Raw genomic sequence first — 27,332 nt, 5'->3', positions numbered from 1 at the left:
GGACTCTTATGTTCAGATTGAGCAGTGTGACCACATGAGGCAGTGTAACTGGCATGGGCAAAGTATGTGATTTGTGTTTACAGCACAGACAAGTCAGTCTGGGACAACAATTTATTAATTGCACATGTGGCCAGTACACACACAATTCTTAGTTTTTAAAAAGCATGTGGGGTTTAGAGAGACTCTTATGTTTGAGCAAAACAGGTTTTTGCTATGTGAGGTGCTGCCAATAATGTCAAGTAGCCAAAATCTTTTAATTTCTCTTGGTTCTCTATTGTAACTCATTGCACTGTAAACCTCATAACTACTGTTTCTCCATCACATGCTCTCCAAGTTGCTCAGCATGTTCCTCTTAATAATTTCAATACCTAAGCATTTAGTTGCAAAACATGAGCACCATCTATTGGCCAAACAAATAATGTGCAGCTCTAAAGAGAGAACTGTTGAACATCCTGGTGTTTCACAGTTTGAGAGAGAGCGAGCTTCTGCATGTTTAATGTTTGTCCCTGGTATAACTTCATAACTGTGGTTAAGTAGCTATAAATGTGGCTTGTCAAGCCTGTTTTTCTGAGTCATCTCCAACTTTCCATTCCCAAAAGGCCCAGGTTTCATTGTTTTTTGATTCTATAGAATTCACGCCAGTCATGCCAAGATATCTATGCCAGCAGTGTATTTTGTGAAGTTATGTGTGGATGTAGAGTACATCAGATTACTTAAATATATATTATCCACCAATGATTTATCCCATAAATACATATAGTGCACATTCTTCCTTGAAACATCAGGTGAATGTTTCTCCAAACACCAACCAAGTATGGCTCATAGGAGCACATTGTCTTTCCTTGATGTCTTCCCTTCAGTGAACCCTATATTCATTTTTTATGATCCACATATAAATCTGTTCTCAGCAAGGGAAGAAAGGTTCAAGGAAGACAAGTAAAAACTGAAGGATATGCCATTTTATAAAAGGAGGAATTCCTACATATTTGATCACAGACGTTTCATAGTGAAGTTTAGTCTCATGTTTGAAGCAGAAGTCACTAAATTGTTAAAGGAACAGTTCTACATTTTGTTGTTAAAGGAAAAGTTATACATTTTAGGAAATATGCCGCCTTTCTTTCTTGCTGGGAATTAGATGAGAAGGTCAGTGCCACTCTCAGTCCCTGCCCAGGCCTATGAGGCCTGTAGCAGATGGTTAGCTTTTAGCACTTCTGTCAGTCACTGCTTTCAACCAAGAAGTACCCTAAGCCAGCAGATATCCACTGTAAAACCAAAAGTTATATTTCATTTCAGTTTTTGTATGGTTTAAGTAAACAAGATGTGTTAAATAGTGAGCTTTAGAGGCTCTGCTAGATAGATTTTGTTATTTAGGGTAGAGCTAGGCTAGCTGTTTCCCCATGCTTCCAGTCTTTATGGTAAGGTGAGATAAGGTGACAGGAATGAGACGGGTACTGACCTTCTTATTTTACTCAGCAAGAAAGTGAATAACTGTTATTTCCCTAAGGACAAACTGTAGTCCAGTGGAACTTTTTGACAAGAGATCCAATTTAGGGTTCATCCTGGTGTTTAGCTGATGAAATTACCTTGTGGTCTAAAGACCTGCAGACTATTGTCCCTCTGTGGCACATAGTCTACAACCACTGGATAAGAACTGTTGTCCATGCCTTGGAATGAGAATATTTAATTTCATGAATATTGAACTGTTATTCTGGTATTTTTCTAAAGGTAGCAATGCAATATGTAGACAGAAACATCGTTCATAGCATTTCATTTTACAGCGTTTATCTTCACAATGCTGGCTATTATAAAGTACCCTTTTCTACCTGTCATGAACTGACATGTCCTCCAACACCTGGACATGTTTTGAATGAGGTTACCAGTGCATACCACACAGCTTCTACAGGGTCTGGTCTCACTCTATCTGTTGATCACAGTTTACTGAGTTGTGATAAATTAATGACACAGAAATGATAGTTCTGGCTTTGTTGGAGAAACTCATTGATACAACACACTTTCTGAGATTGTGCCTCTCTTTTCTGTTTGTTTAGCAGGCAGAGGCATTGATATGCACACAGATAACCAGTGGGGCCTGCATGTACTTACGGCTACCTACTTATACACCTAGTTTCACAATGACTAAAATTTATAAAAACAGAATTATTCATACACTCAAATTTATAAGTTTGATAGAAGCTGTATGTACACATATTTCAGTCTTTGTGTGTACACAGAGTTTTAATTTATTTGCAAACTTACACAATGTTTTTCTGAACTACAATCTAAGGCTAATCTAAGGCTAGTTCAGATTTTCACCATTGGAAATTTATTTACTCACACAACCATCTTGACATCGAAAAAGTAGATAAGTAGCCCTAAATATATATGGATATAATGTATTTGTTTCCTTTTTTTATCTGTGAGGTTAAATACAGTGCCTCTTTAACTGAATGTTCTACATGGTCTGTTGACTGGTCAGGGAAGGCTTGAAATGTGACGACCTCCTATTTTATAAAGCATGACATCCGCTAATCACAAACTACGATTGCACTCAGTGACAGAAAAAAATCATTTAATTCTACAAGAAGACAACATGTTCAGCCTAGTGGCCTTCATCACTGTTGCAGTTCCACAGTGTAGCTGTCTCTCTAAACATTAAATTCTCAAGTTAATTAGCCTGCACCTGGTTGAGTGACCGTGAGTGAGACAACCTTAGTTCTTAGAACACAATTTAAAAGGAAGGGTGAGAGAATATCATCAAAAGTAAAATAACCAACTTTCTCATTTAATTGCATCAAAAAGACATCAATGCTACACATCCACAGAACACAATCAGCATATCCAGAGGTCATCATAAAAAACTAGGAGACAAAAAAAAACCCATACTAGATCCCCGTTACCATAACAGATGTTTTTCAATCTGGACATTGCACCACAAACAATGGGAGTGTAGCTGTTCATAAAGAGGTGAATATCTGAGCCCAGCAACGAGAACATTATTTATTTGCAGAAAAATAAATATTCTTCATTTAAAACATTAGGATGTAAAGTTTTAAGGATGTATATCCAGAAACATTCCCTTTTTAATAAAGATTTCTCAGTATCTACATTTCTTCCTTTTGACTTTTACATGGACAAAACAAAAGGTATACCACATTGTCCATGTTACATGTTATCAGTGACTTTATATGATATTGTTTTTAATTTCAGAGTTTCTCTGTCTAAATACAAATGCTTATCACTTGATGGTCCTTTAAGTTTGCAGCTGTTTTATCAATGAATAATGATGGGTGTTCAAAGATTTTGTTCAGAGTAACATCATTGCTAAGAGAATATAAATGTTTATGAAATATGGATTTTATAATTCGAGCAAATTTATGTTGAGATATGTTTAATAGACCTTTCACTTTTCACTTTCGCTCTTTCTTTTGGAGACACTGTCAACAGCTGATTTAAGACATGTTTCTGGATAGCCCTTATTTCTAAAGCATTGTTCTACGTTCGCACTCTGTAGTGTGAATTTTTCTGAACTACACATTCTTCTAAGTCTATAAAGTTGGCTTGTTGGCCAACTTGTTTTGAGAGAAATAGGATAACTCTCAAAATTCAAAAGATTGTGTTTTATCAGTTCCCTGTTTTATCAGTTGCTGTTCATAATATTCCCATCTATATTTTTGTCCTCCCCAGCCACATACATGAGAGGGTCAGAATATTAGGAGCACCTCTAAATATAATGTAGTCCAGTACAACACCACCTTCAGCTATGACCTCAACATTAAACATATCATTGAATTTATATATTTATGACAGTTTAACTTAACTATGGTTAAAGGTGATGTTGTAAGGGACTACATTATATTCATAGGTGTTCATAAACATCTTAAGGGGGAAGTGTTGCATTGAAGTGCATACAGTTGTACAGGTGTGCCTAATAAAGTGTAGATTCTTGACTAGGGGCTGAATATGAAAATCAATAAACTTAGATTTATTTTTTGCTAATAAATTCACCCCTGATAGAATAGTGTGTAATGGCGGATCCACAGTAGATTTACACAGCTAAAAAAATTAAGGGAACACTAAATCACACATTTCATCTTGATGAATGAATTATTCAGGTTCATAGCCTTTACTAAGGTACGTTGTATAATTTGTTCAGAACAAAATTACATAACAGTGGTCAGTGGAAACCAAAATCATCAACCCACGGAGGGCTGTATTCAAAATCTCACCGAAAATCAAAGTGAAAAATTGAAATCACGGGTTCATCCAAGTTGCGTGAATTTCATCACGATACTTCATCACAGTATTTTTCCATCAATCTGCCCATCCACCCATTATCTACACTGCTTATAGAGGGTCATGGGGGGGTGGGGAGTTTAGAGGATTGGAGCCAGTCCCTGCTGATTTTGGGCAGGAGGTGGGGTACACCTTGGATAGGTTATATGTAGTGCCATGAATTAATTACATTGTCATCAAGTTTATGCCTTCTGCACCATGTAATTATTTACAGTCACAATTTGTAGTATGTTAACCCTCCTGTTATGTTGCAGGTCAAATTGACCCACGAACATAACTGCTTTAAATGAGACAAATATTTGATATGACGAAATGAACATAACAGGAGGGAACCCTCCTGTTATGTTCATTTCTCAGGTGATGCCTGCTCAGCAGTTATGTTCGTGGGTCAATTTGACCCGCAACATAACAGGAGGGTTAAGTAGTTTCCGACTGTTTGTGTAAATGTGTGTAAAGAAAACCTGCTGGTCTGGCTTGTCAGACACTGGCTGTCAGCCTACAATTTAACATTTCCCAAGCTTAAGCCCAGAAAGGCAAAGCAAAGGCAGGAATAAGCATTCATCATTTTTATATAGTGGTTTAGATGGACAGATATTCACAAAATGCCCCACTATTCTTTTTCCTAACAGCTAAGCAGAACAGTAAAGAGACGAAGGCTGGCAGTGAGGCTGTAACTCCTGAAACACAGTCTCCAGAAGACACATCTAGAGATGATGCTCCCTCTTCTGAACCTGTCACTGAAACAGCCCCACCACAAACAGACTCTACAAAAAAAGCAAAGGAGCCAGAAAACAGTGGTGTGTCTAAGCAACAATCCGCAGAGTCAGATCCCGCAATAACACCCACCCCAGCAAAATCTAGTCTGTCTCCAGCTGCACAGTCCCCATCCAACTCAGCCCCTAGACATCATGAAACTGGGGCCCTTATGGTTGCTAAGACCACATATGTCATACCAAAGAAGCAGTCTGGATCTCAGTCCCCTTCCAGCAGCCACTTGTCAGCCTCTGTGTCATGCCAGAAGCCTTCTTCAGCCCCTACGCTGCTGAATGAAACCCGAAATCTCCTGGTGCCTCCGGCACCCAGTGCTCCCTCATCTAGACCCTCACAGCCTAATAATCAGGTCAGACAGAGTATCCAGCGCACCCTCATCAGCATCCTGTCCAAAAGGTGAGAACAAGCCTCAGTCTTTGGTAAACCAAAGGCTTGTCAGATGTATACTGTACAAAAATTGCACATTGAAAATGAGTCCTTTGAACCATTTTAGTGATGATAATAGGAGCCAAAAGAGTAAATGCCAATATGTTTAATAATTTATGATGGTATGGCATACTTTTATTAAATCTGTTAATTGTTTAAAAAAAGCACATTTTTCATCACATGCCAGACTCAGGGACATAATTTGTGACTTGTCTTTTTACAGTAAGTTGTGTGCAAATAACATGCCACAGTGGTGATACACTACAAATTTGCTATCTGCCTTTCTGTTTTGTCAAGGGTGTGTGACTGTGAGGATTTGGAGATGTCTGAGAGTGAAGCTGCAAAGCTTGTTGCGAGCATCGAGATGGAGATGTTTGACGTATTTCGCAATACAGACAGCAAATACATGAACAAGTACAGAACTATAATGTTCAACCTAAAAGACCCAAGAAACAAGGTCGGATCTCTGTTTAAACCCTAATTTTAAATACTGTTCTTATTATTGCATAAATTTCTTTAGTGAGGTTTTATCAGCAGCTCATAGTTATTTAGCAAACTGACAGCTGAGTTATGGTTTCTCTCCAGGGTTTGTTGTATCGGGTTGTACGTGGGGAGATCAGTCCCTTCAGACTGGTCAGGATGAGCCAGAAGGATATGCAGGCTATCAAGGCACCAGAGCCAAGTGCAAAAGAAACAGAGGTAAAGTGTATCAGGCATTAATCACAGCCAGACAAAATTTGATTTTTTTTTAATTAATAAACTTATCAGGCTTCAGAAGAATGAAGCTGTATTTGTGTCAGAAGTGCTTATGTTTTTCAATTGCTTTTGTGTATCTAGAGCAAGGATGCTGCTACTAAAGCAACAAGTTTGCTGCAGAAGCCTGAGGCAGTGAAGGTTGATTTGGCCAGTTTGAGACCTGACAGAAAACCTGACAGAAGACCTGATAGAACGGTGTGTACTCGCCTCATTTGCATTCAATGAGTGGAATTTCAGATTTTTATATATAAACACTATACTGCCAGCCTTGCTTCATATAAATGTTTCTTATGAAAGGCAAAAGATGTTAAGGGGTTAAGTCTCACTGTTTGTGTGGATGTGTCAGTATAGGTTGCTTCCCAGGAACAAAAGAAAAGTTTTCCTGCACCTGCCCTCAAGACCAGAACATACCAGCCAAGTAAGGGCAGCACTACACCAGATATTCTCACCTGTATGCTTAAGGACACAACATCAGAGCATAAAGCTCACCTCTTTGATCTGAAATGCAAGATATGCACAGGTAAATTAAAAATATTCTGTTTACAGATTCTTATCCAATGACCAGTCATTGTTACTTGTAGTTGTTCAGAGAAGATTTTTTTTCTTTCCCAAAGGCCAGATACTAGCTGGGGAAGAGGGGGAGCCAGCTAAGAAAAAACCCAGGGTCTCTGAAACAAGAGATAAGAATGAGCCCTCTTGGAGAAAGTCAGCAGGAGATGACTCCCCTCTGCAGGCACCACCTGACTCACATGACATGGATTCTTTGACATCTTCCCTGCTGGATCCTCCATCCCGCCTTCTTATTGATTCTCCAGCACGGACTATAGTAGAATCTCCTGCTTCCCCCACAATGGATTCCCCAGCCTCCCCTACTTTAGAGTCTCCTGCTTCCCCTGTCATGGAGTGTGTGGCATCACCAAATCCAGACAATCCTAAAGTTGCTACATCAAAGAGAGCATATACACCGGTTGTGATTCCAACTGTCTCCACTGTGACTATCACTAGACATGACCCTCGCACTGCTGCAAACAGGTTCTCTGCTTTGTTTAGTAGTACCTCTGGTCCCAGTAACACAACTCATAACCAGTCAGACCCTTATGCCCCTCTTAAAGAGGCAAGCTCTGCCCCGCCTTCAGCACCAGCATCCTCACTACCACCAGTGAAAACTATACCTAAATCTATCTTAATGAAGCCATCTTCCTCTGCAGATCCCAGACTCTATTGCACATCTGCTAGGTATTTAAAGAACTATTGAAGTTTAAAATATATTAAAAGTTCCATTTCTGTAGTGTACATTTGAACAAAATCAGCATAATGTGTGGCTGTTGTTGTTATTGTGCTGTTGTGGTTTGTCTTTCAGGACCATGATCTCTGAATCCCCAGCTGATGGTGAGACTGCTCAGTTCCTGGCTAAGCAAGACACTGTATGGAAAGGCTTTCTAAACATGCTCACTGTTGCCAAGTTTGTCACCAAGGGATATCTGGTTTCAGGATCTGCTGAAAACCTTAAAGCGGTATAATAAAGCACTATAATAACTTTTATCCATAGAATATTAAACAAATATGTCATTTTCACTGGACCTTTTTCCTTTTCTGTAGGATCTACCTGATACCATACAAATTGGAGGGCGCATTATGCCTGAAACAGTCTGGGACTATGTTGCAAAACTAAAGACCTCTATTACAAAGGCAAGCAATATTTCTTTAATAACCTTATATAACAACATTGAAAATATATAATTATTTTACATCTTCTCTTGCTTGTTTTGAACTTATTAGGAGTTATGTGTGATACGGTTTCACCCTGCAACAGAGGAGGAAGAGGTGGCCTACGTCTCCCTATTTTCCTATTTTAGCAGTAGAGGTCGTTTTGGTGTGGTCGCCAATAACAGCCGTTCTATCAAAGATGTATACCTTGTCCCACTCAGTGCAACGGAATCAATCCCATCCATACTGCAACCTCTTGAAGGACCAGGTGTGATAATCCTCTTACTACTTATAGTCTTACATAATACATATTTGCATTATTACACTGCTACGCTACTAAACTGCTATGCATGCGCACATTTAACTGAAATGTAATTCATCACATGTATACAAAAAAAACAATTTGTGTCATGGCCAAATTGTGCAGTTCCCTCAAAACTGCCCAGTTATGATATGTTCCTTCTAGTTTAGCTTGATCAGAAACTTCTGCATAAATGTTCATTGTTCTTGTCTTTCCACTGACCCCCATTGCTCTCCTTTATTTTTAACCTGGTCTGTGAGGTGCTGAAATTGAATAATGACGACAGGCAGTATGTGCATGTGCAGAGGAGTGAGAAGTTGGAAAAAAAACCCCACATGAATTCCCATTTGATTGTTCTGACAGCTGTTGCTTGGTCAGAGATTGGATATGAATCTGATCTAGGCCCACGTGTGCAAGTGCAGCCAGATCTGATTTGAAAAAAATCGGGTTTGGTTTGTCCAAACATCCATGAAAAGCGCTCTGAGTTACTTGGAGGGAAAAAAAATCAGATTTGAGTCACTTCAGCGTGTAGTATCCAGATTTATCTGATTTGTGAATCTGAATTAAACCTTTCTGACCAAATTTTTACATCAAGAATTTAGAAGAAGTGATGGAACAATGGTGAGCCAATTGTGAGCTTTTTTATTTGTTCTAATAATTAATTTATTTCAGTTTTCTTCATTTTGCAGGGCTTGAAAAAAACCGACCCAACCTTCTTCTGGGTCTTGCAATCATCCAGAAGGTAAAACGTCCAGGGAGTTTTCCTCAGGAAATTGAAGAGAAGAGACCTAATGTCCACATGTCCAAGGACCCTATGTGGATCCCAAAACCTCCGGTCCTTTATGGCTCTGATAAATTGGAGATTTTCCAACCCTATGATCCAGAGACCCCTGCTAGTACCACCCCTCCAGGTTCACCATCGTGTCCTGGGTCACCATCAGACTCTTCCTCTTCTGGTTCAGTTACCATACCATCTCTTTTGACTTCCATTAGAGCAACCCCTCCTGTTTCTACCTCAGCTGTTGCTACTACCACACAGTCCACTTCTAACAGCATTTCTGACAATAACACACCATTACAGACCATCTTGAGGACTTTGTTTGGCAATAAGCAAACTGACTCCACGGTCGCTTCTGACCAAAGCTCTACAACAACAACAACCATAAGTGATAAGAAGATACCTGTGTCACAGGTGTCTGGATCAATGGTGGATCCAATTGTCCAACAGTATGGACAGAAATCCAAAGTCAAAGAGATAGAAGAAGAGGAGAATGAATTTGACCGACCATATGACCCAGAGGAGGAGTATGATCCAGCAATGGGATATGGAATGATTGCTCCACAGAACACAGAAAAAATTAAGGCAGATGGCCCTGTATTATCAGGCTTTGTGGATGATGATGTGGCTTATGATCCAGAGGATGAGACTATCTTCGAAGATATTCAAAGTAATACTTTTGTTACAAAGCCCCCTGTTCCAACTCAAATGTCAGATTCTCCATCATGCTCAGCACCACTTTCCAACCAGGTTGTAACACCAAATGCCTCTTCCACTCCAATGCAGACTTCTACCCCAGCTGCAGTAATGCCGAACATTCCTACAGGCACTGTGGTTGTTTCAGCTGCAACACTGACAGAACAACAGCGCATGCTTGAGGAGCTCAATAAGCAGATTGAAGAGCAAAAACGGCAGTTGAAAGAACAGGAAGAAGCACTACGTCAACAGAAAGAGGCTGTGGGTATGTTCATGGCTCGCTTTTCTGTTTCGGATTCCCTGATGTCTCCTCCATCAAACTCTTTGGCCCTCAGTCAAATGTCATCTCTGCAGGGTGGCATAATGCAAATAGAATCAGGGTCTTCAGAATCAACTGAAAAGACCAGCATCCCTACAGCGACTTTGGACAAAGCAAATGAGGACTCTCAACCTGTAGAGTTAGAAGACACAACTACCATTTCTAATTTTAAAAATGACACAGATACAGCTACAGAGCAAGATGAAACACAGGAAAATGTTAAGGAAAGTGACAAGTATTCCTCGGCTGGGGAGATTGAAGATTCTGATGTAGCATATGATCCAGAGGATGAATCACTTTTTAATGAAATTCAAGAGGATGTTTTTCAAGGAGGCAATATAACAACTCATGAGTCATCTTTGTCTAGGCCAGGGCATAGTGTCTCCTGCAAGGGTTCTCCAAGTTCATGCCACAACCGAAAGCGAAGGCTGTCGCCAAAGAGGCGGGGTCATCATGAAAGGGGCCGCCATAGAAGTCCTTCAAGAAGGTCACAACGTCGTTCTCCTTCACATTCCCGTAGACGTAGAGAAAGGGATAGAAACAGAAAAGGTGAAAGGGACAGGTCGAGGCACAGAGGTAGAGATGAGTCTGAACGCCAGTCTCGCCATAGGAAAGAACATGCTACACGCCGTCATTCTCATGGGCATAGAAGATCTTCTTCATCCCCTAGAAAAAAAGATTCTGTCCCCCTTTCATCAAAACAGCACAGAGGGCCTTCTCCACAAATCCTAGAGAAGTCAAAACATGCAAGTGTTTTGTGTAGTGCTCCAGACCCCATTATTGGGCAATTTGTAGAGAGTAACACATCACCATCTACCCCAGTTAATATTAAAAATGACCCTGATGAACATCTGCTAAAATGTAATATTGTTGAGTGCTCTGATAAAGATCTTTCTCCCTGTTCACAAAAACGTCTTGACAGTGTGAAGCTTGAGATTTCAGAACCACCAGAATCCCATGAGCTTCAAAAAAATTCAGTCAGTGACCATGATGGTGGTGATGGGTCTTTTAAACAATTGGATAAACCCTCTCAGGAAACATTTCTTAACAACAAAATTGAAAGCACAGTTCCTCTAAGGGAAATTGATCCGCCCATTCGAGATTCCCCTCAGAGCCCCGATCCAGAGCCACCATTCATAAAACCTATCAACAGAGAAAAGATTGACCCTGTTAACACAGAGGAGATTAGAGATCCTAAGACACATCCCAATGTCTCAGTGCCATTTGTTAAAATTGAAAATAATTGTTTGTCTATCGGTGAACAAGAAACAGTGTCCAATATACCATGGGCTACTGTTGGAAGTCTATTACCAGATGTTAGAAAATCGGATTTTATATCCCTAAATCAACAGGGCCCAGTTTTCAGAGACCAAGGCGTGATAGAGGCAGACAAACAGAGAAAAGGGGAAAGTTCAGTCTTAAAGCATCCAGAAATGATGGGTGAAGGGGGCAGACATCCAAAGTCAGCTGCAGGCTTGGATGTTCAGGGTTCAGAACCTGAAATAGACCCTGTGACCAAGCTTCCAGGGCCTATTATGAGTGGTACAGGTATTAGGAATCCAGGACCAGATATGAAAGAGCCTGGATTTAGGGGACCACAGATAGACCAAAGACCAGCAGGTTTTAGTTTCCCAGGACCAGAAATGAGAAATTCAGGCATACAAGGTATGAGCCCCAATATTTGGGGTCCTAGACCACACATACAAAGCTCAGGGACTGGTATGCACTGTTCAGAGCCAAACATGAGAGACCCAGGTATTCAGAATCTCAAGACTGGTAGAATTGGTGTAGAGCCAGTCATAAGAGGTTCAGGGATGAGGAATCCACTAGAACATATGGAAAGTTCTAGTATGCAAGGCATGCACCTAGAAGTTCAGGGTCCAGTCCTTGATATGAGAAACAATGAACCAGACATTGGAGGGCAAAAGTTAATATCTGTTACAAACTTTCATATGGGGGAATCATGCCTACAGAGTGAGATGAGAGATCCAGTCATGAAGGCCCCTTTGTTAGATAGATCTGGGCTTGATATCAGTGGCTCAGGGCCAAGGGGTCCTTTATTAACCATGTATCATTCAAATCCAGATATCAGTGGGCTGACTGTAGTTGATGAGAGAAAAAGTCAAGAAGATAAAGATCATTGGAAAAGGGGTTTTCAGCCACATGGAAGAAATTCAAACTTTAGCGAAGTGGGTACTGGTCGGGAAAGGAGTTTAGAGTCAAATGCACCCACAGGTTTGGAAGCTAGGCCACTATCTTCAGTAACAACAGATGAAGGGCAAGACCCACAAAGAGGGGTACCCATAAGAGGACCAAGGCCAAACACAAATTATGAAAGTGGTAAATTTAACAGGCCCTGCATTGAACAAGAGATTGGTGGGTCTAGAGAACATTTCAGGCAGCCACAAACAGATACTGGGGCTGAAAGGAGTGTGCAGGGCCCTGGCATGAGAGGATCAGAAACTATGCATGAATTAAGATGGCCAGATATGACAGGAAGAAGCTATATGGGGCTTGGTCAAGATATGGATAGTATGGATGACTCAAATACAAGGGGTGATAGAAGTGAGTTAAATACAAGGGCTTCAGGAAAAGACATTGGAGATACAGGTCTCTGTAGTGGGGATGCAAACATACGGGTAAGAACTACACCAGGTCCAGGGCTATTTAGAAGAAATGAGCAAATGGGTCAAGAAGACAGAGGGCCCATGCCAAACATTACAAATTTAGACTGGAGAAGTCCAGGTGTTGGTCATGATATGTGCGGTCAGAGAGGATCAGGTCCAGTCAGAGGAAAACCATTTATACAAAATGAATGGAGTGATAATCAGCCTGAAAGGAGAGGTCCAAATATAGAGAGCCAGGGACCTGACAGAGGTCCAGGGGGTTCAGATTTCCTGCCACTAGGACCTCAGAGGGGAGGACCTGATATGGATGTTCCAAAGTATGAATGGACAGGATCAGGAGGTCCAGTTTTCAAAAGACCAGAGAATGAACAGAGTGTTTCTATGGACAATTCAGGACCTGGAATGAGAGGACCAGGGGTTGAAAGGAGAGGGCAAGCTGTAGAGGGTCCTGTGACTAACAGGGTAGGACCTGGGGCCTCACCTTTCAGAGGGCCAGGACCTGACAGGAAAGGGCCAGTTATGGAAGGTCAAGGACCTGACATGAGAGTATCAGCAGGACCAGATTTCAGGGCGTCATGGCCTGAAAGGAGAGGTCTTGAAATGGTTGATCCAGGGCCTGACAGGAGAGAACGAGATGGTCCAGATTTCAGGGAACCAGGGCCCAAAAGCAGAGGAATATCTTTGGAGGGTCCTGGATCTGACAGGCGAGGACCTGGAGGTTCAGGTTTCAGAGGGTCCAGGCCTGACAGGAGAAATTTATCTATGGAGAGTCCTGGGAGTGACAGGAGAGGACCCGGAGGTCCAGACTTCTGGGGATCAGGGCCCGGAAGCAGAGACTTACCTATGGAAGGTCCTGGACACAACAGTAGAGGCTCCGGAGGTCAGGTATTTAGAGGACCAGCGCCTGAATTGAGACATCCTACTATGGGGGCTGTAGGCCCTGACAGAAGAGGACCAGGAGTTCATGATTTCAGTGGACCAGGGCCTGATAGAAGAGGTGGTCTGGGGCCCAACAGGAGAGAGTCTGGAGTTCCTGACTTTAGTGGGCCAGGATATGAAATGAGAGGTCCCTCTATGGGAAATCAAGAGTGTGACAAGAGAGGACCGGGAGGCCTAGAGTTCCGGGTACCAGGGCCAGACAGAAGAGGATCAGGGTGTTCAGACTTAAGAGGGCCTGGGGGTGAAAGGAGTGGTCCCTCTGTGGATGATCAAGGGCCTAGAAAGAGAGGACTAGGGGATCAAAATGCTAGTGGACTGTGTCCTGACAGAAGAGGGCCACATATGGGGGTTCCTGGGCCTGACTGTATAGGAATGGGGCCTGAACGAATTGCCCAAGATATGGAAGGACCAGGGCCTCACAATAGAGGACAGGGAGCACCACACTTCAGGGGTCCTGGTCCAGAAAGTAGATATCCAAATATTGAGGGCCCAGGGCCTGACAGAGAACCACTGCTAGAAACACCTTGCTCCTATGTGGAGGGTCTAGGGCCTAACAGGAGAGGGCCGGGAGGTCCAAACACAAGAAGACCAAATGGGCCAAATTTCATGGGACCTGGGCCAGAAAGAAGACTTCCAGATATGGAGGGCCCAGGGATTGAACAGAGGGGTCCACCCTTCAGAGGAATGGGGCCTGATCAAACTGTTATGGAAGTACAAGCGAAAGGTCCAACAGGTCCAGATTTTAGAGGACCAATCTGTGAAAGTAGAGATCCAGACACTGAGGGCCCCAGGCCTAGCAGACAAGAATCAAGAGGCACAAACTTCAGGGAACCTGGGCCTGAAAGGAGAGTTACAGATATGGAGGGCCCAGGACCTGATTGGAGGCGATCTGTTGGTCCAGACTTTAAAGGCCCAGGCATCAGACATAAAGGTCAAAATGCAGAAGATCTAAGAAATGACAAAAGAGGTGACTGGGGAGGGGCTGACTTTGGAGGATCAGAACCTTTCCAAGAAAGTCTAGATACTGAGTGCCCAAGACCCGATAGAACAGATAAAAACTTGAGGCGTCCATGGCCTATGAGGATTAACAGTAGAGGGCCACGGCCAGAAATGAACAATCAGGGAGACCGATGGAAAAGCTCAGACACAGAGGAACAGTGGTCAGATAGAAGTGGACCCAATATGGTGGCTGTAGGAAATGAAAGAGAATGTTCAGGAGATCACTGGAAGAGGCGTGGTAGCAGGGCTCCAAGGCCTAACCAAGAAGGTCCAGATGAGCAGGGCCAAGAACATAGTAGGCAAGGTCCTCATAGTGAATGGAGAGGCCCTGGAATTAGGGGGCCGGGTCCTATACAGGAAAGACCAAATATGCTTTTGCCAGCGCATATGAGGGGTCCAGGAGATCATTTGAAAGGTCTTAGGTGTAGGGGTCCAGGGCCTGTCCAGCATGAGCCTGATATGGTGTCCCCAGGACCTAGAAATGAATGGACAGAGCCTGACAGAGCTGGTGTTGGGCCCCACAGAAGGGGACCTGGGCCATTTTTTAGAGGGGAAAGAAATCCAGATAATAGAGGACAAGGCCATGATAGGAGAGGACTAGATATTAGAGGATCAAATAAGAGAGGGGGCCCAGATACGGGAAATGACTGGCAGCAGCCAGACTGTAGGGGAAATGTGAGAGGGCCAAACATGGAAGGACCTGGGACTCGTATGGCATGTCCAGACTTGATTAATTCATGCCCAAATGGGAGAGGATTTGAGATGGAAGGTCTTGATCGAAAAGGCCCAGGAGGTTCAGATTCAGGATGCCCAGGTCCAGGCATGATGGGCCCACATTTAGTGTCAAGAGGGTCAGAGCCAGCCATAAAGAATGGCTTGCAAGGATCAGATGTAAGGGGGCAAGGGCATGTCAACAGAGTGCCAGACATGAGGAACAGGGAACCAGGGCAGAGAGGGCAAACAATTAATAATGAAAGAAGGGGCCCTGAACTGACATACTCAGACAAATCTGCATCACCTAATCTCAGTAGTCCACATCAAGTTACCAGATTTAAATTCTCTGGTGATCCACATTCAGAACCATTCAATAAGCTTCCTGGTCCACCTCCGAACAGTGGAGGAAACTCATTTCCCGGTTTTGACAACCCACAAAATCGGCAAGCAGTAAAACCCCAGAGACATAGAGCTGCCTTACTTCCCACTCCAACAGAAGGTCTCATTCAATTCCCAAATCGTACGATGGGTCACTCTACTGACAGAGAGTGGAGAAGAGGTAGACCAGTGAGTCGAGGAAGAGGGTTGGTAAAAGGGCAAAGACAGCAGCAGGAGAAACGTCTTGCTGGTAAAATGAACATGCCTTTAGATGCAAGCACAGGGAGTGAAGAAAAAATGTAATAGGGCAATGTAACTGATAAACGGGAATTATGGTGCATTTGATACAGCATAACACAGAGCAAATGTATTTTTCCCAAGTGGTTGTCCACGTCTTATTGAGATATCAACATGAAGTTTCAACAGTCAAAGCCATGAAAGATCAGACATTGTATCTTGATATGGAAATACTCTGAGGTGTTTTCAGTTCATTATGTTGTGGTTTGTCTTGTATTCAAAGTAAATGCATTTATTTTTATTACTTGATTAGGACTAAATGCCTTGTAGCCTTAACTGAAATGCACACTGAATTGTAAATTCAAATCTATGTGCATTTCTAGTTGGAAATTGTGAGAAGTATTTCATACAGAAACTGTACAGTTTTTTTTCAACATAGCTATAGTGTCACTACAGTAGGCTTGATCTGTTCTGTTCTGTTGATAAAAGATGGCTTGTTTCATTGCTCTTATAGAATGGCAAGCAGTCCATAAATCAATATAACTTTTTAGATTTGTATTCTGATTATATTATTGAGTTATTATTTGGAGTAGGACTGTCAATACCTGTTATTTTACAAATTCCACATTAAATAAAGCACAGTGCCCACACCATTCTGTTTGTGGGAATAAATCAGACTCTGGTTTATAGTTTTTTCTTCTTCTTTTTTTGAGGTACAATTAAAAAGAGTTGAATGACACATTTCAGCAGTTACCAGAGAAACAGGCATCTCTTCAGAAGCAACATCTGTAATGGCTTAACTATAGCTTGACTGTCAGCTTGGTGCAGGGGAAGAACACTATAGTAATCATCAAAGACATAAAACTGGCTTTTAATGGTTTTCAGTTAATATACAGTATGTGATTAATATATTCAGCAATGGATTAGCCTTTAGAGGCCTTAAATTTTACCTATGTAAATATTCGGCAAGTAAAGGTGCTTAGGAAGAAAAATGCTAACTGATTCATATGTAAGTAGCATTTTACTGTTGTAGATTAAAGTGGTGCTTAGGTAGGTCTTGGTTTGACAGATGATAATTTACATTCTAAGATAATCATATGTTTTGTGTATAAATTGTTAATCTGCATATTAACTAAAGCTGTCTCATAAATGTATTCAAGTGAAAAAAAACAATATTTGCTAGTGAAATGCAGTGGAGTAGAACTCTAAATTTGGATAAAACATGAATACAAGTACAATATACTAATAAATGTACTTTGTTACATCCCATCACCAAATAAATCAGTTTGAATGAGAAGTGCTGTAGCACACAAAACTAAGTATGTTTACTTGCTCTGGTTTCAATCTGCTGCATGACTGTAAAGATCTTAACTGGTTTTGACACATGGCATAGTCCCCATTCCAGTGGGGATGCGATTTGGCATGTTTAGTGTTTAGTCTTTTCATTAGTACATTCATAAGGGGGAAAGATTTTTGCTGAAGGATGAGTTTGTCAGGGAGCATATTGTCCATAGCCCTCCACCTGCAGAGCTCTTGTCTTATATAAGGAGGGTGACAGTACTCAGTTCAACCTTAAAACTTGATTTTAAATTACAGTTTTACAATTTAATTTCATTGTCAGCTCGCCGCTGAATCCCTTGTCGGAAATGACAACCTGTTTGCTGATAAAACTGTCATACTTTATCTCAAACTTGTCTGCATTTGTGGGAATAGCTACTGTAGGACTTGTATAAAATGGCCTATTTGTCACTGTTGCAGATTAACTACTGCACACTGGCTAAGCCAACAGTAAAGTACTGTTTTCTGCCTCAGTCACTGACTGACGAGTTCTAAAAAAATTTATTTCTCAGTCTCGGAGGTTGCCGCTTGGTCTCAACCAGCAACAATCGTTATTGCAACAGTAAGATCAGTAAGATAATAGATGGGTTTTTAAGAAACTGTGAGAAGATTATGAGGGAAAATGTCTCATTGGTGGATCAGCTAAAAACTGACATCCGAAGCTTGACAAGAGGCCATAATAACATAATGTCTTAGATTGTAAAACCTACTATAAGATTATTATTTCTTTCTTAATGTGAAATCTTCATCTGTAAAGTAACAAGCAGTTGTCAGATAAATGCAGTAAAGTCAAAGTACAATATCTGCCTCTAAAATGTAGTCGAGCAAATGTAAAAAATTAACATAAAATAGAAATACTCCAAGTGCAAGTGCTAAGTGCAGTACTTGAGTAATTTTATAGAGTTACATTCCACTGCTGCAATAAACAAAGCCAGATCAATATCAACTGATGATTAAGAACAAATTATTAGACAGTAACATAAAAACGTGTATCTTTGGACAGTCAATTTGGATGTTTGGTTTTGTGCTCTTACAGCTCTTGCTGTCTGATCTGTGGATATAGTTCTCTATTGCCATTATTCTGCTTTTCTTAATATTTTATTGTTAGCGCCACCTCTCCCTTTATTGTGCATCATTCCTGTTGGCTAGTCAATGCAAAATGTGAACTGCATCAGAGTATTTAATAGGCATACAGTATATTTTTATAACTTATTATTAAACATACAATTTTTACTGCTTTAGCATTTTTATATACTTGTTGCTTGAGTGGATTTTATGCTTGAAAGTTTTGTCCAATCACTGAAATTCCCTGGCCCACTTTGTCTAACACTGTCAGTTTGGGTGAGATGGTAGCCTACTATAAAGCTAAATTTCTTACAGTTTGTTTAGCCTGTATTTTAAGACACTGACAAGCTTATTGTCTGAAAATATAATTTACGCTAAAAGGTGCTAAAGCCAGTATATTATTCCAAAAGGGTATTTTCCCAATTGACCTGAACGCACCTTTTACTGTATCTAAATGTTATGGTACAGAAAAGTGTAGCCTAGTGCAAATGAAAATACTTAGCCTAAATATATAACAACTGCTTAGTAACCACTGCCTTTCAAAGGTTTCAGATACTGACACGGGTTTGTACAAAATATAATACATTTTAATAACCCAAGGCTTCTGCTGTGAGAGCCAGAGCGCCTCGACGCTTCTTCCTTCCCGCGGCCAGGACCGGAGCAAGCTGTCGGCTACAAAGAAAGTTGAACACCTGAGCGAAAGGGCAATATTAAAAGCTGTCCAAGCCTGATTAGAGATAAGGTTAATACACGTTAATATTTATATCAGATGATTGCATTGTATTAGGTGGCGAGGTTTCACCTAGTTTTAAACGTGAGTATATGTCAACGTCTCTTCAGGTGTACTAGCTTAAAGTTCGTTGTTCGCTAACGTAAATTCACGAGCTAACTTATCGTTTACAATCACAGTTTGTCCACGACTGACATAATTGAGTTGTGGATTAATTGTTCAATGTCAGTGTTATCAGCGACAGCTTGTTTAGGCTGAACTGAGCAATGATAGTTTCATGGATATGTTTTTAATAACTTATCACTATGGTCCCGCTTCCAGGGGACACCAAGCTTGGTCGAAGTCGGTTAACATGATAAGGCCTGTTCTGGTAGAAATGTAAGTCAAGTAAAACATTTTTTTTAATCTCCACCTCTTCTCTAGAGTGAGGGATGTCATCCTTTTACTCAGCTTGTAAAACCTTCCGTGTGTCGTCTTCACCTTCATCCAGAGAATACACCTGTGACACTGTTGGGTTGATATTAAGCCAAGGTGGATGTTTGATGCATGAGCAGGGCCAGATGTTGGGGAGTGAGCATGATCTGTTGGAGATGACAGAGCTTGAATGCTCACACATTCAGCATCTTATCCAAGGACACACAGAGGCACAAGGTGGGACTCCAGATGCCAGATCTCACCCTGATTGGGTGCTGAGTAAACACGCCACTGGGTCTGCTGTGACTTCTCCTTTCATAGCCGCTCAAGCTATTGACCTGTCAACTTCGATCGATGAACACTGCCAGGTGATGCCAGGAGAGAAGACACCAGCTACATATGGAGAAGTCCCAGGTTTTGTTCTCGCCAGGATCCGAGATGAAGACAGTCCGAACGACCCACCTGCCGACAGCAGCACATTTTCACAGAAGCGATCCAGATCAGCAGCTAGAGTTTGCTTGGAGAAGAGGTTTAACACCATGTCAGCTGACATGCCAAGACAGCAAGATATGCACTCTGCAGTTCTCGGCAAGTAGGTGTCTCTAATATAGTGTATTGCACTTTATTGGTACATATAAATCCATAATGCTGAAGTACTCCTTTGTACAGAATCTGTGTTGTTGTTTCAGTTTTTTGACAATACTTCAGCAATCTGCTGAGGCTCAAGAGGCAGTCATACATCCTCAAATGCAGAGGTCGATGAAAGTGGACAAAACAAATACTTTAGCAGTTTCAAGCCCATATGCAAGGGATGTACTTAACCTAGTCTCTAACACCTGTGGTCAGGTATGATGAACAATATATTAACATTTATTTTCTTATCTATTAATTTAAGAATTCATTGTTTAATTATTTGTTTGTGTTTTAATTTCAGGTGATCGGCCATATTCCACACATCTGTGAGCCTAACATGCACCAAGATTTTATCATTCCCAAGAGTTTTTCATTTAATATTTGCCCAGAGACGGTTGTTAAAAAGGCTAACTATACAAGTAGCAGCAACCCAGCTGAAGAGCAGCAGTTGGTGACCACAGAAAGTAATAATCATTACCTTAAACTGTTTCAAAAAGTGTAGTTTCTTTTTGATTTTTACCATACGTCACTGTACATGCAAGTATAAAGTTGTGTCTAAGCGATAGGCTCATGTTTTTCATAGATGATGTGACACCACCTGCTGCCTCCAAGAAGCATAGTCACACCCACTGCTCCAAACCTTTGAAGGCTGCTAAGTCTGCCCCACGATCAGCTGGAGAAGCAGGGAGCAGCACCAGGAAAAGAGCTCGATCTTGTATGTCTCTGAGCCAGCGTAGGGACAGGCATAACAATAAGGAGAGGGAACGCAGGTGAGTAGTCATCTCTAGTAGCTGAAGGTGTCTCTGCAGCCTCCATTTGTCACATGATGTCATAAAATACTAAATATTTTAAGTATAAATTACTCCCTTACTTTTTCCTAGGTTGGAGTGCCGTGAGCACAGGTCAAGGGTGCAACAGGATTTACTTCCCTTTTTGCTGCACATTTTTAACAAGTTTTACATACATACAAACTGAGGCAACTATTGCATTAGCTGTATTTTCATATTATGTTTTCTAAAGGGACCATCTCAAAAACATCCAAATGAGCATATTAAAGGTGCAGTTGTCTCCCAGCCGAGACTCGGGACAACACCTCGGAGATGCCAGCTGTCATAGTAACACAATAGACTTTACAACTTGTAGTTTTTACAGGTCCACAGCTGCCAGAAATAAAGAATGACAGAACAGCTATAGAAATATTTCTTTATTTAAACAGTAGAAAAATCTAAAAACCTAAGTTGCTGTGCTTTCAAAAGGTTTGGGAACCACTGGTTTAGTTTATATTGTAGTAAATTGAGATCATAATAGTAATAGATTTTCGCCATTTCTCACAGGTGTAGTGTTGCATTGTTATTCGCATATCCATCAAAGGCAAAGGGATCTCTTTTACAAAAATTAGAGTACATCCATTTTAATTATCTTTAATGAAATTTATTGTTTAAGGTATTTTTTAAGCAAAGGTACTAAACATTTCCTACTTCTAGGTTCTCATGTGTGGATTATTTCAGTTTTTTCCTATGTTATAGTAAATTGATTATTGATGAGGGTGCTGGAGTGTTGATAGGACAAAACAAACAGTTTGAAAATATTAGCTTGGACTTAATGTGCTGTAACTCAGACGTAGCACAAATCTTGTTGACTGACCTCTAAACGTTGGAGCTCTCTGCTTAGAGACCAACTTAATCCCCCACCGCTGTTTATTTAAATTTCAAAATCCCCATCTGTACCTAGAATTGATAACGTTTTGGGCTAATCTGGAGTTGATTAATATGCAGGCTTTGTTAGATATGGTAATTAAAAAAGAAATTAAACAGGGTTGGATAGATACCTGTGACTAGACAAATCATCATTTAGTCATTTGAAAGACAAGACAACTATTTTAATAATTGTTTAAGTAAAAAAAAAATTAAGCAAAAATCCCAAACATTTGGTTAATCAAAGTTCTCTGAAGTGAGCGTTCCCCACTTTTTTGTTTGCATTTCAGTCAGATAAACATTACTGCAATTTTTCGGACCAGTTATAAGCTGTAGGGACGTGAGAGTTCAGGGTGTGAGAACACAGGAGACACTGAACTGTCTGTATTGTCTGTGCTACTGCGCAGGAAGCGGATTCGTTCGTGCTGTGATGAGCTGAACATGCTGGTGCCTTTCTGTGACTCAGATACAGACAAAGTCACTACCCTGTACTGGACCACTGCCTTCCTCAGATACATCAGTAAAACGTATGGAGACACCTTCAAAGAGGTACAGCTGTCTGGTTTCATCTTGCAGTTAAACCTTTATTAATGTAAAACGTCTTGGGTTGATCATCCTGAACTGAACTGAAGAAACCTGGGGCTGGAAGATGAGAGCTTAATTGCAATTCCTCTTAGTGTACTAGTACTGTAGCTGACTTTGTATGACTTGTTATTTAGAAAGTTCACTTGAATGTTTTCTTAGCTGTGCAGTGTAAAATCAAATAAACGATCATTTTATTGTGATAGATATCTAGTGTTGCAGTTAACGCAGTCTGTGGTTTACATATTGAAAAACTCCTGGTGCAAAGGACAGGAAGTCTAGATAGACACTACCTAAAGATAAAACATTAGTGGTACTTGTGGTCTTTAACCACAATAATCTGATATTCTTCACCTTCACAGGAGTTTCAGAAGTCCTTCTGTGATGAGAAAGGACTCTTTCTTAAATCCAGTGGCTTTTCAGGAGAGGACCCAAACCACCAAGAGATGGGTGAGACACAGAGCATTTCTCTTGCTGTTGAACAATGACCCCCCCCCCAATAAATCAGCCAGATATTTGAGTGAATTTAGCTGGAGTTGTCCCAGGAGGTCTGGCTTATGCAGCTATTTTGATATATTGTTACATTTTAAAAGAAAAAAGTTCCTTTTTGAGAGGTGCTCTGCTTCTGCCTACATTACTATGGTTTAGAAAATGTAAGATTTTCAGTCCCAGACCATGTGACACTCAAACATGGCAGGCTTTCTCCAAGACTACACTGTATCAGAGCCGAAGCAGGCTTTTCATAGTCACCTACAGATGGCACTGGTTCTCTATGGAAAAACAGACACAATAGTGATCTGTGTCGATTTCAGCTATGATAGATTCGGCTAATTTAAATTATATCGCCATCATTCTTTTAAAGACTTGATTCAAATTGTGTTACACTTTGTTCAAACAGTATGTTGTTCGGTTTTCATGTCCACATACTGGTATTCTTTAATCACATATTTAAATATTTAGCATGAAAACTGTGTTATTGCTTTGTCAGTTAAAGGGATTACTTGACTTTTATATTGTTAAACATATTACTCTGAAGTACAGACGGTTCATGTTGTATGTAGAGAAAAGTAAACTTTTACTGAAAAGTGGCTTTATTTGTTCGTTCTTACAACATGTTGCTGTAGCATCTTACTGTACAGTCACCCACAAATAATAAATAGTATTTAAAGGCATGTGTATTTAATAGTTACAGCACCGATAGTAGGCCTACGTAGTGGAGGTGGTTGTTGCAGACTGAAAAAAAGACAAATATTTTTATTTTGCTCCAAAGATTCTTAAACTTATTTTACAATGTCTGATTTATGCATCCACAAGTTTTATTTTGTTTTTGATTCTCAGATCTAGAGAATCATTATCACATGTAATTAAAAAAGCAAAATGAAAAACAAGCTGTCGAAAAGATAAAAGTTTTACATTTGTGCATTCATCTACACAATTTCTGGGCACCTGGGAATTTGTTTTTTAATTCCTTTTACAGTACATATGCAGCTCCTTCACAGAGGCCTTTCACCTCTGGCACCTGTTTTTATATTTTACACAGTTGTATGTTGAGGTAACACCTGTGATTTTACACTAATGGGCTGTGATACATGCACATTCACTTCAGTCAGTCACTATTGTTTTCTAGTGTCATCTGCCAGAAGGATGTTAACCAATGTACCGGGGTCATGGAAACAACATGTACAAAGTTTTTATACACAAAGGGCTCATCATTCACTGAGCAGTTGTTTGTAAGTCAAGTCTTGTTATGTGATAGTGTGTGGAACAATGCAGTTACTCTCCTGCACCCTTCTGTGCATCTGTGCACTCTACTTCTGGATGTCATCTTGATGTTGTTGTCAGTCAGGTTGCTCTGGTTATTCACATCACTCCTTGGATGTTTCTCTGTTCCTCTCAGAATATCACACCAGTTGTTGTTTCTCTTCTTATCTTGTGATACATGTATTTAAATAAAGAGGACATTTTTTGTGATCACTCTCTTTTTTCATTCCTTCCTTCCCTCGCTTATCACCCTTCCTCTCTGGGGTGGATGGTGTCAGGTTGCACAAAGTCATGTTTAATTGTTTTTGGGGTTGGAGGATTTCCCTGCGATTGATGCGCCCTGACAAGCTGATGTATCACAGAGTCCAGGAGGTCCCTGGTGTCCAGTCCTACCTACCCTGCCTGGCTCTCCAGGCTCACCTGGGTCTCCTGGAGATCCATCGTGCCCATCTTTGACTATGCCAGGTACTCCAGGAGGACCTAGGGACAGAATACAGGACATGAGCCAAAGACTGGCCAAGACTTGCATTTAAAGACTGGGAAATATTTATTCACTGAAGTTGCACAGGTGATTCAAATATTAAAATATTGTGGGACAGTCAGAAAACCTGTCATGATAGTTTAATGTTAATGTTTGATATTAATAGCCAGGATCTGACACACCTAAATGGAATACAGCCATTATGAATCTAATTAGTTATGTTTCTGACAGGTCCAAATGTCTGCCTTTAAAGTAAGACCTTTACTATATGTACAGTATAGTGTTGTATATGACCCCATACCTTGGTATCCTGGGTCTCCAGGGGGCCCATCAATGGCCCTACCAATGGATCCCTTATCGCCTGGCTCACCAGCATCACCTGTGGCAAAAACTGAATCAGTGGTGGAAAATAACTGGCTCACCAACACCAGTACTGTAATTAAGCATTTGTACTTTACCTGATTTTTTTACATTTCATACTACTTTATACCTCTCCTCCACTACATTTCAGAGGCAAATATTGCCTTTCTCTGCTGCAGTCTATATTTTTGTCCTCCCCAGCTACATACATGAGAGGGTAAGAATATTAAGAACACCTCTGAACATAATGTAGTCTAGTACAACGCTACCGTTACCTCAATAGGAAATATATAATGGAATTTATACACTTATGACAATTTTACCAAAAACTGAGATGTTAAGGCAGAAGTGTTGCATTGAAGTGCATACATTTGTACAGGTGGTCATTGAGTGTATATAAAATATTTAAAATGTACAGTTTAGGCATTGTATTTCCAATCTTACTGTGTAATATGTAATAATATATCAGTCACAGAGGTAATTTTTCTGCAGAGTAGGTACTTACTTATGATAATTAACTACATGTTGATGATAATACTGTACCTTTACTCAAATAGGAATTTTGAATACTTCTACTTGTAGCAAAAGACTTTAAGTTACTTTTGCTTAAGGAACTGAATAATTACATTATGTTGTAGTATAAATTAACAGGTACTGATTGGTAGATTTTAGCATTTTTTCTTATAGATAAAAGAGTAGGTCTTTCATTTTTCATATGGTACCTCTGGGACCAGGATCTCCAAGTTCTCCTGGTAGGCCTCTGTACCCTGGTGGTCCACGGGCACCTGGATGCCCAATAGAGCCAGAAACTCCTGGCTGTCCTGGAGGCCCAGGAACACCTGGGCGGCCCACCATTCCAGGAGACAGGGGTCTTCGAAGGTTAGCAGCCAGCTGTGCAATCTGATCTGTGACAGGTAACACTACAAGGTCAGTTTCCAGCTTAATTTGTATTCAACAATAGAATTAATTTCAGACAAAGATTAGGTTCTCACCATCGATCATTGAACCACACAGTTCTCTGATGTGCTGCTCACTTGCCAGTCTACCCTGAAACACAAGTAAACAATGCAGTTTCTTACCTCATTCAGGCAGTTTATTAGAAAACATTAACTTTAATATGCTTATATGAAAGCTTTCTAGTTTTGTACAGATAAAAAAAAAACAACTCACGGGTACGCCTGTCTTTCCAACGATTCCTGGCAGACCCTGTTCCCCCTGGAAGCCTATTGATCCTTGTTTTCCTGGAGGCCCTCTTGCCCCGGGTTCTCCTTGTGGACCTGTCATGCCCTTAGGGCCCAGTTCTCCACGCTTCCCTGGCTATAATCAACCAAAATTATCTGTTGAATAACTTGTTATATTTTGAGAAAAAAAATGAAGGCATCAATTTCTTGCAAAAGTGGAGCTAAAACATCCATAAGCATCTGATTTGGTCGTTGACTAAACACCAACTAAGGAGCAGACTGGGTCTGTTGACAAATGTGGAGGCGGATTCATATGGCGTCTTCTTGCTTGATAATTACTCCTACGAGCACAGCAAACAGTAAACCAGACTAAGAGAGTGAGGCTCATCAGTACTGTGTTTCTAATTACATAAATTGTGCTGCAGCTTAATGCGACTCCTTCTCTCCCTTGTGGGGAGAGAAGCCAATAAAGCAGCAATTCCTAATTAACCCTATTAAACCTGGACTGTGAGGCTGAATCACATGCAGTGACTCTTGACAAGTGGGCAACAGCTCAGAGACACGCCGCAGTTTTTAATATTCAGTGACTGAGTAGACACAGAGGGAGTTTGAAACAAATGTGTGCTGTTAATCACACCCACACAGAACATTTGAGAAAACTAGGTTTTATGTTAACAGAAGGGTTGCAAGCGAGAGCAGACGTCTTTACTGCTCCTCTTGTCTGTTCTACGATTTTTCACATCTTCTACATTTTCAAGTCTTTGAACAAATTCTACAACTATTAAAATGCCTCCAAGAGAGAAAAGAGCTAATAAATCAGAAGCGAACGAGGATGTTGAAGCAGAAGAGGATTATATTTCAGCGGCGCAAGTAACAGAGATGTTGAGTCAGCAGAAGCAGATGTACACCGCACTGTTGAGCCAACAAGACAACTTCAAAGGTTTTGTGCAACTACTTATGGAGACAAATAACAAGAGACTCGACGACATAACCAGAGAAATACAGGAGATAAAAACGAGTTTGCAGTTTACCCAGCGAGATGTGGATGTGATTAAAGCAGCCATGGGTGAACAGAAAATAACAAACCAAGGAAACAAAGATGATGTCTACAAAACTTGTGAGAGTCTAATAGCCATAACGAATAAAATGGAG

At 40.8% G+C, this 27,332-nt stretch overlaps 3 protein-coding genes across 4 annotated transcripts in view; 2 read left to right on the top strand and 1 right to left on the bottom strand.

Moving 5' to 3' along the window:
* The window catches only part of LOC109966105 (uncharacterized), a 41,428-nt gene extending 24,405 nt beyond the window's left edge, over positions 1-17,023 (top strand). The window contains 10 exon segments of the mRNA XM_020610718.1: positions 4,923-5,460; positions 5,788-5,947; positions 6,076-6,189; positions 6,328-6,441; positions 6,598-6,766; positions 6,861-7,482; positions 7,607-7,760; positions 7,846-7,935; positions 8,026-8,221; positions 8,944-17,023. Coding sequence (XP_020466374.1) covers positions 4,923-5,460; positions 5,788-5,947; positions 6,076-6,189; positions 6,328-6,441; positions 6,598-6,766; positions 6,861-7,482; positions 7,607-7,760; positions 7,846-7,935; positions 8,026-8,221; positions 8,944-16,007 — 9,221 coding nt within the window. The 3' untranslated portion in view covers positions 16,008-17,023.
* A 1,662-nt stretch (positions 17,024-18,685) lies between these two features.
* LOC109966100 (transcription factor-like 5 protein) overlaps positions 18,686-27,332 on the top strand; it is a 17,117-nt gene continuing 8,470 nt past the window's right edge. The window contains exons 1-8 of the mRNA XM_020610712.1: positions 18,686-19,086; positions 19,498-20,080; positions 20,178-20,334; positions 20,423-20,585; positions 20,705-20,891; positions 21,003-21,023; positions 22,223-22,364; positions 22,760-22,847. Of these exons, the coding sequence (XP_020466368.1) occupies positions 19,506-20,080; positions 20,178-20,334; positions 20,423-20,585; positions 20,705-20,891; positions 21,003-21,023; positions 22,223-22,364; positions 22,760-22,847 (1,333 nt within the window). The 5' untranslated portion in view covers positions 18,686-19,086; positions 19,498-19,505. The remainder of the gene's footprint in view (positions 19,087-19,497; positions 20,081-20,177; positions 20,335-20,422; positions 20,586-20,704; positions 20,892-21,002; positions 21,024-22,222; positions 22,365-22,759; positions 22,848-27,332) is intronic.
* The window catches only part of col9a3 (collagen, type IX, alpha 3), a 20,519-nt gene continuing 16,070 nt past the window's right edge, over positions 22,884-27,332 (bottom strand). For both annotated transcript variants that reach the window (XM_020610709.1, XM_020610710.1), the window contains 5 exons: positions 26,170-26,316; positions 25,992-26,046; positions 25,722-25,904; positions 24,941-25,018; positions 22,884-24,638 (listed from right to left, as the gene is read on the bottom strand). In XM_020610709.1, coding sequence (XP_020466365.1) covers positions 24,454-24,638; positions 24,941-25,018; positions 25,722-25,904; positions 25,992-26,046; positions 26,170-26,316 — 648 coding nt within the window. In that variant the 3' untranslated portion in view covers positions 22,884-24,453. The remainder of the gene's footprint in view (positions 24,639-24,940; positions 25,019-25,721; positions 25,905-25,991; positions 26,047-26,169; positions 26,317-27,332) is intronic.

Source organism: Monopterus albus, unplaced genomic scaffold (genome assembly GCF_001952655.1).
Source record: "Monopterus albus unplaced genomic scaffold, M_albus_1.0 scaffold106.1, whole genome shotgun sequence".
Classification (NCBI taxonomy): domain Eukaryota; kingdom Metazoa; phylum Chordata; class Actinopteri; order Synbranchiformes; family Synbranchidae; genus Monopterus; species Monopterus albus.
The sequence above is the reverse complement of the archived record's forward strand: the minus strand, read 5'-3'. Positions and strand labels throughout refer to the sequence as shown.